At 33.0% G+C, this 19,905-nt stretch overlaps 1 protein-coding gene across 14 annotated transcripts in view; it reads left to right on the forward strand.

The window, feature by feature from the left end:
* The window catches only part of LOC100679502 (RNA polymerase II elongation factor Ell), a 203,485-nt gene that overhangs the window by 15,035 nt on the left and 168,545 nt on the right, over positions 1-19,905 (forward strand). For all 14 annotated transcript variants that reach the window (XM_032601823.1, XM_031926035.2, XM_031926036.2 and 11 more), the window contains exon 2: positions 14,745-14,792. In XM_032601823.1, the coding sequence (XP_032457714.1) occupies positions 14,785-14,792 (8 nt within the window). In that variant the 5' untranslated portion in view covers positions 14,745-14,784. The remainder of the gene's footprint in view (positions 1-14,744; positions 14,793-19,905) is intronic.

Raw genomic sequence — 19,905 nt, forward strand, 5'->3', positions numbered from 1 at the left:
ATATCCTTTTCAATATCCTTGATGTCCCTATTTGCGTGATTATCTATAACTACTATCTTAATTTTCGGGTTGTTGAGTTCATTTTTCATGACATCACATTGGTCCTCTAGTTTTTCCTTTAGTACTGTCTCTGTCAATACCGCACTATTCTCATTAAGACAGCTTATAATGACTTCTTCATTTTTATTTACGTAGATGATCTTTGTTTGGATGTTTTTTTCAGCTGTTAGACATTCAATAACTGACTTCATAACATCTATATTACTGTTGTTGTTTTTTCTTACAGATATTTTAGGAATTTTTTTATGGATTGGTCTAGAGTACTTCATGGCATCTGAGTATGTAAGGACAATGTTGTCAGTTTTACTTCTGGTGTTTTGTAATTTTTCTTTTAGGAGGTCATTTTTCTCAGTTAATTCACTAACTAATCTCCTTAACAGCATGTTTTCCGTTTTCAGCAGTTCAAGATCACTTTCATCTATGGAATCAGTTTCTTGCAAGTCTTGAGTCTTGTTACTAGTTTCTGCCAGAAGGTCATTCCTCACATCTTCTGATTTTTTTAGTTTAATCTGTGCAATTAAAAGTGATGCTGACTCACTCAGGACATCCTCATCAATTTTTGAGGTTATGTTCCGATCACTGTGTTCAGAGCATACTATAAGGTTATTACCAATGAATTTAAAGTTTTCATTCTTGTTCTTAAGGCAGCTAAGGTGATATGCCTCATCACAGATCACGCACACTGCTGTTGTTGCAGGTTTTTGTTTGCAACATGCAAAATTACTGCGACACTTGTCAGGAGGCTTGTTTCGGCCCGGCGCCATTTTGGCATGTGAGGACGTATGTGTTTTTTCAGCTTGTAATGCTCAAAATTTTCGAGAAAAAAGAAAGAAACCTTCCTTCCTTTTTCAATATTCAAAACTCCCACTCTAGCAGATTCTTGAGACACTTGCCAAAATTACCATGGCCGATCAGTCATAGGTGCCAACGTTTTTCCAGAGTCGATGGTGTTGCACTCTGGTGGCGAAAATTGGTACTAGACGCGCAGCGACGGTGACAACTGATCTCGCGCTCTTTAGAGAGAGATAGAGCTATATGTTTCTAACCTCAAAACATTTCTGAAGAAGACCTCGGTTCGGTGGAATTTGGAGCTGATGATCACAGAAACGTGATTTTCCTTTTTTTCCTTTTTAGCGATGTTGAACACTGATGTTATGTCCTCCTGATGGAACAGCCATGAGTATCTTCGCCGTCAGCAGTCATTCAGTGGTTGAGATGAGGTTATGTTATCACCAGCTTGCGAAAAAAAATCCTCCAGGCTCGTAAAACACACGAAAAGCCGTGGTTTTTTTAGCGCTAGCGCGCGAGCCGGTTAGAGGATCCTTCTCGCTGCGAAAAATCACTCAATCGAGTGAGAAAACACATTAAAAAGATGTTAAACAGGCAGAGCGACTTGTTGATAATGTTAGACTTACCATAGACCATATATTTTTTTGATATTAATTTCAGAACTTGTTTATACAGATTTCCTAATTCTTTTATATATTTATAAATTATTATTATTTTTTATAAATTTTAGTCGACAAATATTGATTGTTATTTGTGTAAACTGTTAAAAATTAATCAGATTACATATTTCTGCTCGGATATTCTTTATAAAATAAGTCAAGTAATAAATTTATACTTTTTGAGGATTTTGAGATCATTTTCATTGTATTAAATCCCGAAAAGAAAGGATAAAAAACATTCCAAATTTGTCAATCACAACAATATAATTTTATCCTTAATAAATAAAATCTTTATAAGTTTTGCCTAGTTCCTAGATTATCAGTTATTTTTAAATTGACAGATTTCTACCAGTGTAGTACATATATACATACATACACACACACACACATATATATATATATATATATAATAATCATTTCCTGCTGAGTGTTTGATTTCACAACCTTTCCGTCAATCATCGTCAATATCATTTGGAATTGGACAGTACAACCAGCTATAGAAACATCCTGCAATTCTTGAATCTGAGCCATTATATCACTTTCTTGATTTTTGCAAAGCTCATCAGTTTCTTTTTCATAAGAAATTGTTATTGGTCGACAAAGTTTAATCGATGATGGCCGAGGATTTTCCCAATGAACTGTTTTCGTAGTTTTATCAATCAACCGAAGTGGTACCATGGAACAGCAGAATATGCTGCTAAATGAATTTTTTTGATCATCTAACTTTTGACGATACGCGTTGACATTCGTCCCATCGAAACCATATTTTAAAATTAATAATAAAGTTGTATTCTCTTTATCATAAAAAGATAGATTTAAAAACATAAATAACCGCTCAATGGTGTTATTTAGAAGCTGTTGAAGTCGTATCACACATTTTGATTCAGTCACTACTAGGTCTTTTGGATAAGATTCTTCTCTAAATTTTGCAACCTACAAAAGAATTGAGAATTGAAAAGAAATTTTTATTTCTAAAAATTGATATTTTTTGGTTTTATAAAATACATTTCTATTGAATTAGTAAATATAACAATTTTAACTTAACATTAAAAATTAGAAATTAATTTGATGTTAAACAATTGAAACTAATAATAAGCGTATGATAAGCTATAGGATATAATGTCAGCGATTTTCAACCAAGAAATAACATAAAATCTTCCGTAAGATCTTATACGAGATCTTACGTTCATGATAAAATAAATATTTTCATCAAACATTCATTCAAGATCTTACGCAAGATCGTGTACAAAATCTTGCATAAGAGATTACGTAATATCTTCCCCAAGTTCTTACATAAGATCTTATGCAAGATTTTACCACCATGATCAATACAAATTTTTTAATTTATAATTTATTTAAGATCTTATGTAAGTTCTTATAAAAGACCTTATGTAACACTTAAAAAGATATCTTTTTATTCATCATTTACTCAAGATCGTATGCAAGATCTTGTATAAGATCCTATGTAAATCTTGAGTAAGTGATGAATAAAACGGTATCTCTTTCAGTGTTATATCAGATATTAGATAAGAACTTACATAAGATCTTGAATTAATTATTAATAAAAAGATTTCTTTCGATTATGGCGGTAAGATCTTGTATAAGATCTTATGTAAGAAATTAGGAAAGATATTACGTAATGTCTTATGCAAGATCTTGTATACTATCTTGCGTAAGATCTTGAATGAATATTTGATGAAAATAATTTTTTTTATCATGAACATAAGATCTGATCTTCGTTCTTGGTCGCAAATCTCTGATAAGATCTTATGTACGATCTTACACAAGATCTTTGACAAGATCTGATGTATGATTTTATGTAAGTTCTTACATACGATCTTGAGTAAAATTTTTAATAGGGCTCTGTATAAAAAAAATAACATTCTGCGCGCGTGAGGAAATTGATTTTACATGCATGTGAAATCAACTTTTTTCCATTTGCATAGAAATATACGTCATATTTAATAGTAATAATAATAATAATAATAATAATAATAATCATAATAATAATAATATGGAATTAAATTAATACCTCTTTGTAGGTAGGATATAAGTCATGGCCGTATTTAAGTGCTATTTTCCTCGATATCTTGTAGGTGTATATACTCAGGTTACCATTTACAATTAATTTCACAGCATCTTGAAGACATGCGTGAACGCTCAGCAGGCTTTTTCATTAGTTCTAAAATTTCAGATGCAGTATCCGGATCAACAATTTTGTCCATCAACTTTACCCCACTGCGATTTCCATTAGCTCTTAATTTTTTTTTTTTAATGTCTCGTAACATTGAGTATCGGTTATAGCTGAACTCAAAGAATATTGTCGTCTCCTCTGAGTAACTGTAGAAGCATCGTCGTATGCAACTGTAGGTCGACCGTAAGGTTTATTTTCTTAAAAAGTAGTTATTATAAGCATCTTATTAACATGTTATTGACATAACAATGTTTTATTTATTAAAATACGTAAATCAATTTTGTATGAGTATAAACTGAAACATTTACTTATACTGTCCGTTTTTAAATGGCTCACAAAATAGCTCACAAAAATTATTTTAGGGAGATTTTAAACTAAATTAAAAGCTATAATTTCATGACATGATGTAGCAGACGAAAAGACAAATATATTTATATCTAGGAATGAAAAGTAAATTACGACGAAGTATCGTATATTTGCCTTGATTCATATAATTATCAATCTCTATTACAAAGTTTAAAATGTGCAACATTCATCGATATAATAAAATAAAAATTTGAAATCGTAAAATGCTACATAATTGTAAATCGAATGGCAACTATATTGTAGTTTAGTGAAATTCTAAAACACGTTTCTTTTTTTTATAGATTTCCCGAAATTATACATTTTTCTTTATAATTTTGTTTTCTACACATTGATAAGAACAACTTGATTTTAAATTATAATTACGAAGTTACATCAGAAATTGTTCTAGAAAGTATATTGAATATTATAGATGTAATTTATCTGAATAAAATATGTACGCACAAACACACACACAGTGCCGTATACATATATGCGACTTGAAGAGAAATTTTGAAACAAAACGTACCCAATAATTTATAAAGATCTGTGTTAGTGTGTGTATGTTTGTATATGTATGTGTGTGTTATTTCGACTCACTGATGCTGGCAATAACAATGTGATGTATATGGTGCACAGATATATATATATATATATATATATATATATATACACACACACACACACACACACACACACACACACACACACAGAAATTGGAATTTTATGACTATAACAATGTTTATACCGATATATTTTTTAATTATCTTACCTGCAGGTTCAGGATTATTGTTTAATAAGTCAAAAGATAATCTCAATTTTCCTTGCAGCCATTTTTCATTGTTTGTTCGAAGAATGCGAAATTACGATTGTATCTCGAATATTTATACAATTTTCTGTTGTAGTTATTATAAAAGCTTATTCGAAGTCTCTCTTTTATTATATTAATCACATTTTCATTATATTCTACATCAATAGAACGTATAATAAAGTTGATAACAGTTTTTTTCCGTTCTTCTTCACTCAAATGTTTATTATTTTTCATTGTAAGAAATACATCACTGTAGTTAACACATAATGGACAATAAAAAATCTAACACCTTTTTTAGTTGTCTCGTCAAAAAAAGCTAATATACGACTGCTAACACACTAACGATCTCCACGCTTTCGACCTATCTTTATACTCATGATATTGTCTGTTTATGTTTCGCGCGACATATATACACACACGTGTTGCTTGTTTATGTTTTGCGCGACAGGTTTTTATATATATATATATATATATATATATATATATCAGTTATATATTAGTTATAAATAAGTTTTTTCTTTATTTATATTTTATACACAGTCTTGTATGCAATCATTTGTATTATTATGATTATAATCAACATTTTATCAAAATATGTGAAACTTAAATATAACGAAGGGAATAAAAATTTTCCAAAATTAGTATTGATTCTAATATGTGTGTTATACCTATCTTATAAGCCATTTAAATCTCAATATTGTTGAAAGTAAGATTTCGATCCGGACTACGACCACCAAAAAATTCATGGAGATACCTTTTTATAGTGCAAAAGTTCCTGTATGGGTCCTAGAATGGCAGAGACCCTGTACCATTGGCTAAAAATAAAGATATCCATAAATTTATGATAAAATTATTAAAATTCATATTTAAAGCCTGTGGCAAAGCTTATGAATTGCTTAGAGTATTCCTAAAAAAATCACAGAGGTAGAAAACATCAAAATAAAGAAAGTCATCGTAGGAAAAAACTGTTTCTTAATGTCCATCATTTACTAAAAATTCAAAGCTTAGTGATAGATTATTTAAATACATGTTTGCTCATAGAAATAAATTGCGCCACTTAGATCATCGCCAAAAAATATCTTAGAACTTGATTTTTATTGTTACAAATATTCTTACCGAAGTCTTTCAGTTTATAAAATTTTTTATTTATTTTTTTTAATTTTTCTTAAAATTTAAAAATTATCAAGAATTCTGATTTGCCAAAATAGTTACTTTATTCCCGCAAATGCAGAAAAAAAATACGAGGGAATAAAAAACTACTTTAGTCCCGCTTTTCAAATAATAAATTGGCTATTATAGTTAAGCCGTAAATAAAACTATTTCAACCCTTCTGCCTCTCACTCTCACGGTTGAAGTAAGGGATGGTAACGGAAAACCATAAACAAAGTTGGGGCTGTTCATAAAGTCATTGCCATAATCGTCTTCAGCATCCACGAAAACCCTTGAAGCATTTTTTCGGCGATTCTCCATGTTTTCACCCTCCAACTCCCCAAAATCACCCCTAGAGTGAGGGATGGGATGGTCAAAGTGGTGGCTGTTCATAAAGTCGTTGCCATAATCGTCTTCAGCATCCACGAAAACCCTTGAAGAATTTTTTCGGCGATTCTCCATGTTTTCATCCTCCAACCCCCCAAATTCACTCCTAGAGTGAGGGCTGTTAATAAAATCATTGCCATAATCGTCTTCAGCATCCACGAAAACCCTTGAAGCATTTTTTCGGCGATTTTCCATGTTTTCACCCTCCAACCCCCTAATTTCACCCCCTCAATGGGGGATGCTTGCATTTCCAATAATTTTTCCTGACTTGGTATGACCTACGGTTAAATTAAGAAAAAAATCAGATCGATATCTCCATTTTTTGTGAAGATATTAGGTTTGGAAACAGCGATATATCCGATATCTTATTAAATTTATGACCTTGGCCTGTGACTGATCCTCTAATCGTAACGTAATCTCCCAGTTCAAGTTTGGATTCTCGAAATTGTTTTATTTGAACAGTAATTTTTCTTGTTTTATCTGTTATGGCACCTACGCCATAGGTCATATTGCCATTTCGATTGTGTGTAATGAAGAATTTAGATCTGATATAGCCTGAAATTTCTGAAACAAACAATTATTAATGACATAAAATATATTATAGACACATGAAAGAAGTTATGATTAAAATATACATACCAATCAATCCTTGAACTTTGTGTATGTCCTCAAAAGTCACTGGCTGTACCTCGTTTCCAACAGGACGTTTAAGCTTATAGTAGCCTAAAAAAGATATGTCCGTATATTCTTTAACAACAATTTCAAAAGGAACTAAATTTTGGATTTCTCTTGTTTTGGATTGTGCTACAGCTCGGCAATAAGCACCATTTATTTCGACGACCTATATAAATATGGATAGCAAATGAAGGAGCGTATATTATTATTAGAAAGAGCAGTTAAAAATTGTTTACTTACTCGATTGGAAATAAAGCCATTCAAGTGTTTGTTGATTAATGCAAAGCCCCATATAAGAATCTCAATTCTTTTAGAATCGTTTGATAATGTAAATTTAAATAACAATTCATCATCTTTTCCTGCTTCGCATGGAGCTATTATAGCATCAATGTAGCCAGTGACATTCCTAAAAAGTAAAAGTGCACACAAAAAATATTTACACAATAAAAAATAACTTGAAAAATATAAAACATAACCTCAAAAATATAATGAAAAATAAGAGTAATTACGTTGTTGCATCTCGATCCTCCAATTCTTTGAATTCTTCATCAGTTGTGAAGTATGATTTAAGATCCATGATTTTTCACTTTTTATAATATCAAATTTTGAGTTTTATCAAAAATAAACGTATAAAAATTAAATTATTAGAAAAGCAGGATCGTCTATATTGCATCAGGCTCAGGCAGCGAGCCAGCTTAATCAAAGAAAATTGTGGGAAAGCAATATTCACACCTCATGTGCGGCCGCCTTCACGGTCTAAACACTGGTCAGATTGATCATACCGTGTATAAAAAATGAGAAATAACACGATTTAAGCTTTTTTTCTGTCAATATTTTTGTCGGAAATCAAAGTTAAGCATAACGTAAATATGTAAATAAGTCGAAAAACCAGAATTAGATTATAAAAAATTATAAATAATGAATTAAAATATTTTCTGCGGTCAACTTCACGGTCCTACCACTGATCACACTGAACAAAATTGAGATACTGAAAAAAAAAAATTTGAGCATTTGCAACCAGACACGATTATTTTATTAAAAAACGACTTGTTGGCCAACAATATTTTTCTTGAAAATCAAAGTTTATCACAAGATATGTGTTGATACGTAAAAATAACTTAAGTACAATAAGCATAAGTATATTTTTCTTTACAATGAAAAATTGCTACACCAACATAGAAGTAAATAGTGTCACGGGCGCCGCGGCTTCGTCTGCTTCTCAAACTCGCCTTCGTGGCGCTACCGCGCCACTTGATAAGGGAAAGTGTGCTATATTCGTCAATATTATATATATATATATATATATACAGGGTGGGCCATTTTAATCAAACCAGTCTAATAACTCCTAAATTAAGACATGAACAGAAAAATTGTTCAGATGAAAGTTGTCCAGGATCAAGGGGGACATCTTTTTGTGCAATTAGTTTTGACCTTGAACTCAAATATCAAGGTCATTTGAAGGTCAATTTTTTTTTTAAATAGGAACCCCTATTTTTGATAGCAGATTCGGAAAGAACAGGAAATTTTACGTCCGAAACGGTATTTCATAATTTTTGTCATGACCTTCACAAGGTTATTTCAAGGTCAAATGTTAAGAAATACTGTAATTGCTATTTAATCGCATTTTCTGATAGAATAATGGTAGTTAATGTACTTTTATGATGAATATTCAAATCCAATGTGACAATAACCATGAAAATATTTACCTTGACAACAAAATAATTCCCTAATTTCAGCGTTACCCAGGAACAACGACGTGGACGTATTAGGATTATGTTCCCTTTGGGGTGCTTTTTTAACGTGAGTCCCCTTGCCTCTCACTAGGGTGCTTGTTTACTGTGAGTCCCCTTGCCTCTCACTAGGATGCTTGTTTAACATTCGTTAACAAATTTTTAGTGGTCAAAAGTAAATTTTGAAGTAAACATATATATATATGTATATATATATATATATATATATAATATATAATATATATATATATATATATATATATAATATATATATATATATATATATATATATATATATATATATATATATATATTATATATATATATATATATATTATATATATATATATATATATATTATATATATATTATATATATATATATATATATATATATATATATATATATATATATATATATAATATACTGTCAGATATTTCGGCAATACACTTTTTTGGTTCCCTATTACACAACGATCAAAATGAGCCCTTATAGCGTTATTTTGACCGTAATTTCGAGTGAATCAAGACTTTTTATCATTTTTTCGGCGTTTGGGAACACTGTGCGGCGGCCAGGCCGTAACTGATTCACGAAAGTGACAAAGCTTCTAAGCTCCCCTTGCGCTCGCCACGTCGTAGTGCTCCGCTGGGCGGCGCTTCGGGCCACATGTGGTGGTAGGAGGGGACCGCCACAGGTATCTGGAAAGTTTCAAGGCTCTACATGCAATAGATCAAAAGTTATAAACATTTGAAGTTGAGAATCGAGTGCACGCGAGCGCGAGGTTAGGTCGCTTCACTCGCATGCAGTAGGCGCTTAGTATAGCCATTGTGGTACTCTATTTTTTCCGGCTCCATTTACGTTTTGGTCTTTTTCTCATTGAAATAGCCGGTAAACTGAATTTTTAAGGGTACTAATCGATTCAACATGCCATTCTCTTGCCATTATCTTGCTATTCTCTTGCTAAAAGTATGTTTTTTTTTCACTGACCCATTATTTTAAGCATATAAAAAAACGATCTGAATCTCAAATTTTGCTGTCACCCCATAAGAGGAGAGCGTTTCCAATGTTAATGTTTTTGTTAATATCTCGGTAACGGATCGATCAATCGATCTGAAATTTTCACAGGTCGTGTGTGATGCATAAAGGAAAAGATATACAAAACAACCAATCATGGTAAGTTTTTTGATATTAGCTACAGCCCCGCCATTAATCAATCACATTTTTTGATTCATCAGAATCAACCAATCCATTTTCAGCTTCAATTTTCCGGTATCACCCTACTGAAAAAAGCAGATGACAATCAACTGATTATTAGCTAATAGTCAGCTGATAATCTGCAGATAATCATGTCAAAACGTCAGCTGATTATCAGGCGATATCACCTAAATATTTTTATTAAAGCTGATAGTTACAAAAATGCGTTTGTATTACATAAAATGTTAATGATGATTAGCTGATTCTAAGGTGATGTCATCAAACAAATTTTAACCATCAGTATATTTTTTTGATGTAGTTTAAAATTAATAAAATTTATAAAATTCACATAATGAGGACCAATACGGTTTTACCATCCAGATGATAACACCAAAACACTAGCTGTGAGCTACAAAATTTTCATTTTTAATTTAAAACAACTTCGAAAAAATATACTAAAGGTTAAAAAATTTTTGCTGATTATCACCTGATAATCAGCTGATCATCATTAACATTTTATGTCATACAAATACCTACCCCAGCCTGCAAAATAATGATATTTGCAATAAAATACAATACTAATCGATAGTTTTTTAATAGCTCAATTCAACTACGTTGTCCTTTGAAATTGCTGTAACGGTTGCCAGTGCAATTAACGCACGTTGAGCACGTTACGACGTCTCTCCGGGACAGAATCAACATTGTGAATAATACTTCTGTTGTTACAGCTACTAAAGGCGCAGCATGTGAGGGAGTAAGAGAGACAGAGAGAGAATAAGCATCGACAAAGATTTAAATTCAGCAACGTACAATGTTGCCACCTGCTCGCACACTGCTGTCAAGAGTTGACAACAGTGTGTCAGAGGGCATAGGTAAATCTGTGCTCGCGCTAGCGAGCCATTCCGAGTCTGTCTTCGCTCCGCTCCGTTTCGCGAATAGACACTCTGCGATTACGATTATTGTGTGCGAGGGTTGCGAGGTCAACCGAACCGAGGACAATCCGTCCGAGACCATCTTCGCGTGGGTTAGAACGGCCATGCCGGCCACGTACATCTTTAAATACTAGTTCTTATCAAATCTCGCTTACTCGGGCGACTTTAAGCCTCCTCTCTCTCTCTCACCTCGACTACATGCTGGTAGCTGGCATGCGCCCGTCTGACGCGCTTGTGTAAGCCAAGCACCAATAAACAGTTAGTCTAAGTTTTACAATAATCCGCGAGTGTTCATTGACTTTTCCTCCTTTTGAATCCATGTCCTGAGTACTACTATCACCGCCGCGTGTTCATACGTCTTTACGTCCGTGCGCGGATAGATTATAGTCGGTAGAATCTAGTGCCTTCTAAACAGCCGACGGAAACGGTGAATAGTAGCATAAACAACAAACAACTTAAAATAATAATGACGGCCGAGCTACCGTCATATTGCTCACCTTAAATTATTTATTTAAAAATCAATAAAGTCATTGAAAAAAAATTCGTTTATCCGTATTTTTAAACTTCCATATCTTTTGATATATATAATATTTTAAACTGCTCAATGTGCTAAAAAACTGCTCAAGTTGCATTTATAATTGCTCAAGTAGAGTTGTTACCAGCTCCACTTTCATTGCTTATTAAATAATAAAAAATAGTTGTAATAGTTGTAAAATAGTTGTATTTTAGGTTAAATGAGCGTGTGCATGCGCACCGTGCATTGTCGGTCGGCGTCAGCGGGCTCGCATCGCTTGGACATTGATCTACGTATTCCTTCGCGAAGAGTTTGCCTACGCGTGTATTATTGCTTTAGCACATTGATGTCTTTGCTCAGAATTGTGCTAAAGCAATCATACATACTCAGGCACACTCTTTTATTTACTATGATGAGGTTATGAAACACCTTTAAAGCTTTAAAGATCCTTGATCTTAAATTGCCGCACGACCGCGCGTCAACGTTTGCGCGCATGCGCAACGCTCAACTGCCTACGTTGAAACTATCTTGATTTATTTAACAATTAAGGAAAGTAGAGCTGACAAAAACTTTAATTGAGCAATTATATATGTAACTTGAGTAGTTTTTTAGCACTTTGAGCAGTTAAAAATATTATATATATCCAAAGATATGGAAGTTTAAAAATAGGGATAAATGAATTTTTTTTCAATGACTTTATTGATTTTTAAATAAATAAATTAAGGTGAGCAATTTCAAAGGACAACGTAGTTGAATTGAACTATTAAAAAACTATCCATTAGCAAAAATATAAAAATTCATCGCCTTTCCAATCAAGATTGATTGTAAAGAAAAATTATTAATTTTTAGTGGAGTACTTGACGAGGGAGAGAAGTAGATAAAATATATTTAATGAAAGGAATTCGATATATTCTTTGATTTATTCATTTTTTTAATTTTAAAATATTATCTGCTTTGGCGAATCAATGAGAGAATGGTGTGAACGCCATGCGTACTGTTAAACGTAAAAGTTGTAGACATTTTCAAATTATAACTTTTTACTGTGACAAACAACAACTCTATAAGGGATTTTGGAGAACCAAAAGCAGTTCAGGTTGAGCGCGAAGCGCGAGCATCAGCGGGCATGCCTAATACGCAAAACGCGAAGCGATGCAAGGCGGCAAGCCCCCGCGGCCGTAAGGCCGCGCGTGGCGCGCTAGTTATTTAAGCTGATATATGCGATTATATGCGATGAAATGCTAGTGATAATCAGCTGATGTTTTGGCACGATTATCAGCAGATTATCAGCTAATAATCAGTTGATTGTCATCTGCTTTTTCTCAGTAGGGTAGTAAGCACAAAAATTATGAGTGCGTACAATAAGTATCGCAGTGGAGTTACTAAAAACACCCGAATAAGTAAGCGGGATGGCTAGTTTACGTGTTACCATCCAGATGGTAACGCGTAAACTAGCCATACTGCTTACTTATTCGGGTGTATTCAGTAACTTCGCTGAGCTACTGAACTGGCCACCTCGCTTACTAATTTTGCATTTTAAACAATTTTATTTTATAAGTATCTAGATTTCTCCCCATACTGTACAAAAAATCAGAAAAATCATACGTTCGTAGGAGGATAACCCTAGGAGCAATAAATTAAACACTCTAATGTTTCATAATTGGTAACGTTTACGTCACCAGGGATAAATCAAACCAATTATGAAATATTAGAGTGTTTAAGATATTGCTCCCAGGGTTGTCCTCCTACGTTTGATTTTTCTGATTATTTGTAATTTTATTTTATTTAAAAAATTATTTTAGATAAATCGCGCGAGGAACTTTTTACTGACCTTTTTCCTATGTATTGCGTGATAATCGCGTGAGAAATTAGTCTAAAACCTCACGTGATTTTTGCGCGATTGTCACGCGATTGTTACGCGATTATCGCGCGATTTTTTTTCAGTACGGCAACCACTCTGACCTTCGTAAAGATGGTTTTGCACAAATCGTTCTCGTTGGGTTGACATCGTAATCGTCTCACAATTAATCGCACACGCAGAGCGTCTATTTGCGATGCAGAGCGGAACAAAGACAGAGTCGGAATGGCTAGCTAGCGAAAGCACAGATTTACCTACACTCTCTAACACACTGTTGTTAAGTTTTGACAGCAGTTTGCAAGTAGGTGGCAACATTGTACGTTGCCGAATTTAAATTTGTCTCGATACTTATTCTCTCTCTATCTCTCTTACTCTCTTATGTGCTGCGCCTTTAGAAGCTGTAACAAAGTAAGTTAAGCTCCTAATCTCCTGTCCGATGCAGAGGAACGTAGGAGCTAGGGTTTAGTGCCTCTAAGTACTTCTCAAACCGATGTTGAAGAACGTAGGTAACTGAGTTGAGCCCATACTCCCTCACCCGATGCAGAGGAACGTAGGTGTTGAGGTACAGTCTGTCTAGAGGATGACCGACTGATGCTGCTTAAAGTAGACGACCGGACGATGCTGCTTAAAGTAGACGACCGGACGATGCTGTAAGAAGCAGACGGCTGAACGATGCAGAATGAAGAAGACGGCAGGATGATGCAGAATAAAGAAGACGAGTTTGATCCTGAATCCCTAATCATCTTGGTAGATAGGGGATGTATGGAAATGTCAAACTTCAAAGGAGAAGCCAAAAAAGGCTAGTTAATGGGCCCCACGGAAGTACAACGATATTACCCCACGGAAGTTCAACGATATTACCTGTGGGGATCCGGTGTCGGAGAGCCACTTGTGTAAAGATTGCTCTGCCTACGCGACATAAAAAGAAAACACACACATACATACCGACATTTTCTAAAAACACTTGATTCGAACTTCTAACACACTAAAACGTATTGTCTAGAAGTTTTGACCAAACTCAAAATTTGGCTATTACAAAGCTTCCTCTAGGAGGAAGCAAAAACAAATATATTCTTTCAAAAGTCGACAAATTGCCATAAAATAGCCATAAAAAATTTCTTATATCCATAATCGGAAAACATACATGCATGTCGAATTTTATTCGGTATGTATGCCGGTGTACATACATACACTCACATCTTCCTATTTTTTTATATTAAAGAGTGCAAAGTTTAAGAAAAGATCACAATTAAATGAAAAAGTCGAAAAAGTCAAAATATTTTGTAGAACCCCACCTTAAATTCAGATAAATAAATAAATATGTGTTATAATAATGATACAAATGAATAAATATATGTAAAAATAATAATAATTATACGGCACTTATGTTCATACAATATATTCTTAAAAATGTGTGATATATTTATTAACTTAAAATAAATATTGTTTTCAGGGCAAAATAAACCAAAATCCAACCATACAGTTCCTAGGAAATGAAGGGGTAAGTTTATTATTGTATACAATGTATATGTAGAATTAACTTAATCGCATAATAAATGAAACTGTTCGTGGAATACACTGAAACACTAGATGAAGCCTAGTATTCTATTGGCTGATCGCTTGCCACCACAACATCATTTAAGACCCGATAGCGGGTCGCCACGTCCCAGGGTGCTAGGCATCAGAATGTCAGGGATCCCGAGATCCTTTTACTTTGAAATACCACCGCGTGTTGGAACTTGATTGTTTGAGAGTCGTGGAATAATAATACTTAATTTGATTACTACTGGATTATGATCTTTTTATTATTAAATCATCTTCTATTTTTACAACTGTCGGTTTCCTGTTAATAGACAAACTATTTCTACACCTACAGATTCATTTTGCCAAATATTCTCATACAACCAGCGGCTCGCCTGCTGCACTTGTACGCTGGCTGGCCACCCACTGGGAATTCGACACCGCACAGTGTACTAAAATGCGAATTTCGAAGACAACATAAAATTTTTATGGCTAGGAACGACCAATTTGGATAATTCTTTATCTGCGTATAGCTTAGGTTATACATTTAGCTTAGGTGCGTGCGTTTGTGTGTGCGTGTGTGTGTCTGTATGTAAAATCTCACAATCCGTGCAACTACGCACCCCAAGATAATGTGAATTGTCAAACTATGCATTATTTTATAATAATTAGTGATTAGCAAGGAACGCTCGCTCCGTTCGCGATTTACAAATTAATTGTAATGATATTAAATTATTTGACGTGTCATTACTAATTCTAAACAATCAAAAGCACGATTTCAAGAACGTTCTACGAGAATTAATTGCCGTCGAGTATAAATAAATAAATTCAACACAGCCACCTTCTATAAAAGAAGTTATGGCTACTAGTACAAATGACCAGTTTTAAAATTATAGAATAAAATGGAAATAAATTCTATTCTCCATTATATTAAGAGGCGTCGTGTCGTAGACGCGACACTTTTCGATATTTAACATCATTCCTTAAACAACCCCTTCTATGGACTGGGGTGGACCGGAAGTTGACCGGAAGTAAACCGGTGAACCGGAAGTTCTAGAATTTTTTATCGCAGGTCGTTTTTTTATATTTCACTTCATCCAAATAAATGCTAAAGCGTTATTATCCCATTAAAGCCCATGCTAAGACTGGTTGAGATAGCGACAAACAAACTGTGCTATCCTTTGCATAAGTGAAAAATAAAATATACGTATTTTTTCTTATGTCATTTGCAATTGTTTATAACAAATTATTTAAACAAATTACAAAAAATTTTATAATTTTCAAAATCTGAATGCGGGAATTGATTCTGGAGGTAAAATCGAGACGAAAACCTATATAACACTTTTTTGTCAGAATTCAATTTGTTAGTGTAATGTAGGAATAAACAATTGCATGTTGGGGAGAAAAAGTGACCATGTCAAGTCCCAAGCAAAATCTATCTGGAATAGCAAAAAAAACAAACTGTGTCATCCTTTACATAGCTGAAAAATAAAATATACGTATTTTTTTCTTATGTCATTTGCAATTGTTTATAACAAATTATTTAAACAAATTACAAAACAATTCATAATTTTCAAAATCTGAATGCGGAAATCGATTCTGGGGGTAAAATTGAGACGAACACCCATATAACACTTTTCTGTCAGAGGCCAATTAGTTATTGTAATGTAGGAAGAAACATTCGGACTCCTGAGAGTGTTTCAAAAAATCATATAGAATGAAGCTAATTATTGTATTTATCCATCAATATTCACATGAATTATTGTAAATATGTTCGGTGGGATTGAATTATTGTTCATTGCCGTGTCCTACTTTATGACTTTTGCAAACAGGTATAGAACATTTCTCACAATACCATTCCGTTCTTGTCCGACATGTTGAAATTCCAGATTTCCTAAGACTTCCATGTTTCATCACGTGTTCTTGGGATGAAGGTTCACTCTGTTTCTGTCGTTTGGGGGGACGTTTGGAAGATAACTTGTCAATATAATATTCACAAACATCTTGAACAATATCTTTGGAACCTTTCTTTTCGTCTGGATGTAACTTATTGTAAATCACTGTAGCGTTTGCTAAGGATGCTTGGATGAGTCGTAATACAAGGCACCATGTCCATTTCTTACTCCGAATTGTAGGCATCAAAGCATTACAGTGTTGATCATGTAGATCGACGCCACCCATGTGTTGATTATACATAGAGAAACAATGAGGAAAAAGAATAGATTTTTTCGATGATTCCTGCCATCTCTGCATTTCAATTTTTGGTTCATTCCCATATTTCGAAGAGAGAATCGATACTGGCTTTGAGTCCATAACTGTAATATAATTCAATTTTGAATTCACTTCATGCATTGAAATAGTGTATCCTCTTTCAGCTTTTTTTGGCATTTCGAAGGATTTGCGAAATGAAATAAACTTATCCAATTACAGTATAAGATCTCAAAATTTATCAGTAAAAAATACTGATATGATTCCACATACCATGCAAGAGAATGAAAACACACAACCAGTCTTAGCATGGGCTTTAATAGGTTATATAGCCTTATATTTTTTATTAAAAGTTTACTCTCATTTGTATTTGACATTATCAATTGTTTTAATTCATCAGGATACAATGGATCTTCTGATAATTTTATTTTCCCTTTGAGACAACAGCTATTAAAATGTTTATTTTTAGCTTTATGTTCAAATTCAAAATGTGTCGCACCGCAAAATCACATTATATTCATTTTTCTCAAATAAGACTCACAAGGAAAGGTACCCAACCCGAACTCACCGATTTTGATGATTTTCATATATGTTGTAGAACATAAAAAAATAAGAGACACGTATTTTTTTTATCGGCTAATTTTCACTTTTAAGGGGTAAAAACCTCCCCTAAAGTTAACCCCCAAAAATCGTTTTTTTTAAATATCTCGGCTTAAAATTAATATTTTTCAATGAAACAAATTGGAGGTTATTTCTTACAAAAAGAGCAAGTATTTCATGGTGATTTGAAGAGTAAGGGTAGCATCCCCTATTTTTTAGGGGTTGAAAACATATATTTTTTGGCATAATTTTATAATAAAAATGTTTAAACCGACTAAAAAAAATTGGAAAAAATGTTTAAACATCCTTAATAACAAAATTTAGTTGACGTCTTTCGGTGTTTTCATAAATATTACCCCTAAGGGGGTAAACCACCCCTAACACAAAATAACTGTAAATATGTAATTCAATACATAATATTTCGTAGAAAGTTTGTATATAGAGGTTTTCGAGGTCGCTGATTACAAATCTGTTATCAGATTTTGAAAATTCAAAATGGCGGAACCAATAGGACGGAAATATCGAAAAAAAATTTTATATAATAAAAAAGTTTTAAACGACTAAAAAAATTGGAAAAAATTTGTAAACATCTATAATAAACAAATTAAGTTTTTCGATTTTTTCATAGATACTACCCTTTAGGGGGTAAACCACCCCTAACACAAAATAACTATAAGTATACTTCAATCCATAATATTTTGTAGAAGGTTTGTATATAAGGGTTTTCGAGATCGCTCTTTGCAAATCTGATATCAGATTTTGAAAATTCAAAATGGTGGAACCAATGTGGTGGACGAAAATGTCGAAAAAAAATTTTAACTTTCATAAAAACTTGTTATAAATGTGTTATCTTTGTAGCCTGTACATGTGAACTAAAGAGCCTTAAACCCTAAACCCCTAAAGAACAAATAGGCTAAATGGTTGTGCTTTTTAACCAAACCACCTCAAATTCCTAAATTTGTAAACAAGAAAATTCTGTGTGTGAAGCAGTTTTATAATTTCCGTAGAAATTGTTATCAGAATGTTATTGAAATTCCTTTATTGTAAATTCAACTTATAATGTATTTTTGTTTATAATATTAGAGTATAATAATAATCTACAATCTTTTATCTTTTGCCATAGTGCATTTTTTGTATTGAGCATAAAATATATTATTTTACGATGTTTTTACAATAAAGGTAGTCCTCATAAAAGTGTTTAAAGCACAATGCTTTTTTGCACCAACCACATCGTACAATTGCAATGTTTGTGCACCCTTCTATTTCACAATGTGTTGCACAAGACTTTCCAAAACTGAAATCTATAGGATTATCAAATTTATCTGGTTTTTCATTGACGTAACCGCTTTTATACCAGGAATATTTAAACAAATCTATATATCTCGGTGAAGACAGTTGGTTGTGAACCAATGATTGAAGTTTAATTATATTATTTCTCACATGTAAATTCATATCATGATCCATTAACATTACATTATCAGAAAATGTTTGGACAAAGTTTTTCCAAATACGGAATCCATAGACATCAAGTGGTTGTATTTTTCCTGTGGTTCCAGTTGGAATTTTTTTATGTTAATAATTTTATTTTGTGGCATTGTTTCTTCTATAACTTTGTCACAATGACCACTCCAAGAATCAAGCAATAGTATTGAGTGATGGCCTACATAGGGATAAAATATTTTTTCCAACCAGATTTTGAAGTGATCTGCAATTAAACGACTTACTAATTAACTGATCAACGATATTACAATGTAAAAATTGTTATTAGTTCCCTTACTTGTTGTTAATTTTCCAGATTTGGATGCTTCCACGTACACGTTTTCTGGTCTAAATATGTTTTGTTCTACAATAGGGCCAAACTTGCCACTTGGTTCCTTTAAAACAAGAAATAGCGGTGACAACAGTTGTCCAGTAGCTAATATTAGTGGCTGTATAGCATAACTATGCGTTGTTGCTGAAATTGACTGTACCAGACATTGCACTTGCTTTTCTCCTTCTACTGCTAATGTTCTTCCAGAATGCATTTCTAGCTGAAATCCGCTCTGATCTGTATTATACAAATTTTCGAGTCCAATCCTTGGTATACACGATTTAACGTCATCGATAAATGCTTCAGCTTTAGCCGTAAGTTCTGCACTACTTTCTAGTGTTTTTCTTGTTATGAACTTATTTATTTTCCTAGAAACTATTCGGTGTGCTTGCTTAAATTTGAGTAACCAATGTTTAGAAGCTTTGAATCTAATATCATCAAAACCAATTTCTTTTTTAGCTTGTAAGGCCCATCG

The sequence above is a fragment of the Nasonia vitripennis genome, assembly GCF_009193385.2.
Source record: "Nasonia vitripennis strain AsymCx chromosome 3 unlocalized genomic scaffold, Nvit_psr_1.1 chr3_random0007, whole genome shotgun sequence".
NCBI classification, from domain to species: domain Eukaryota; kingdom Metazoa; phylum Arthropoda; class Insecta; order Hymenoptera; family Pteromalidae; genus Nasonia; species Nasonia vitripennis.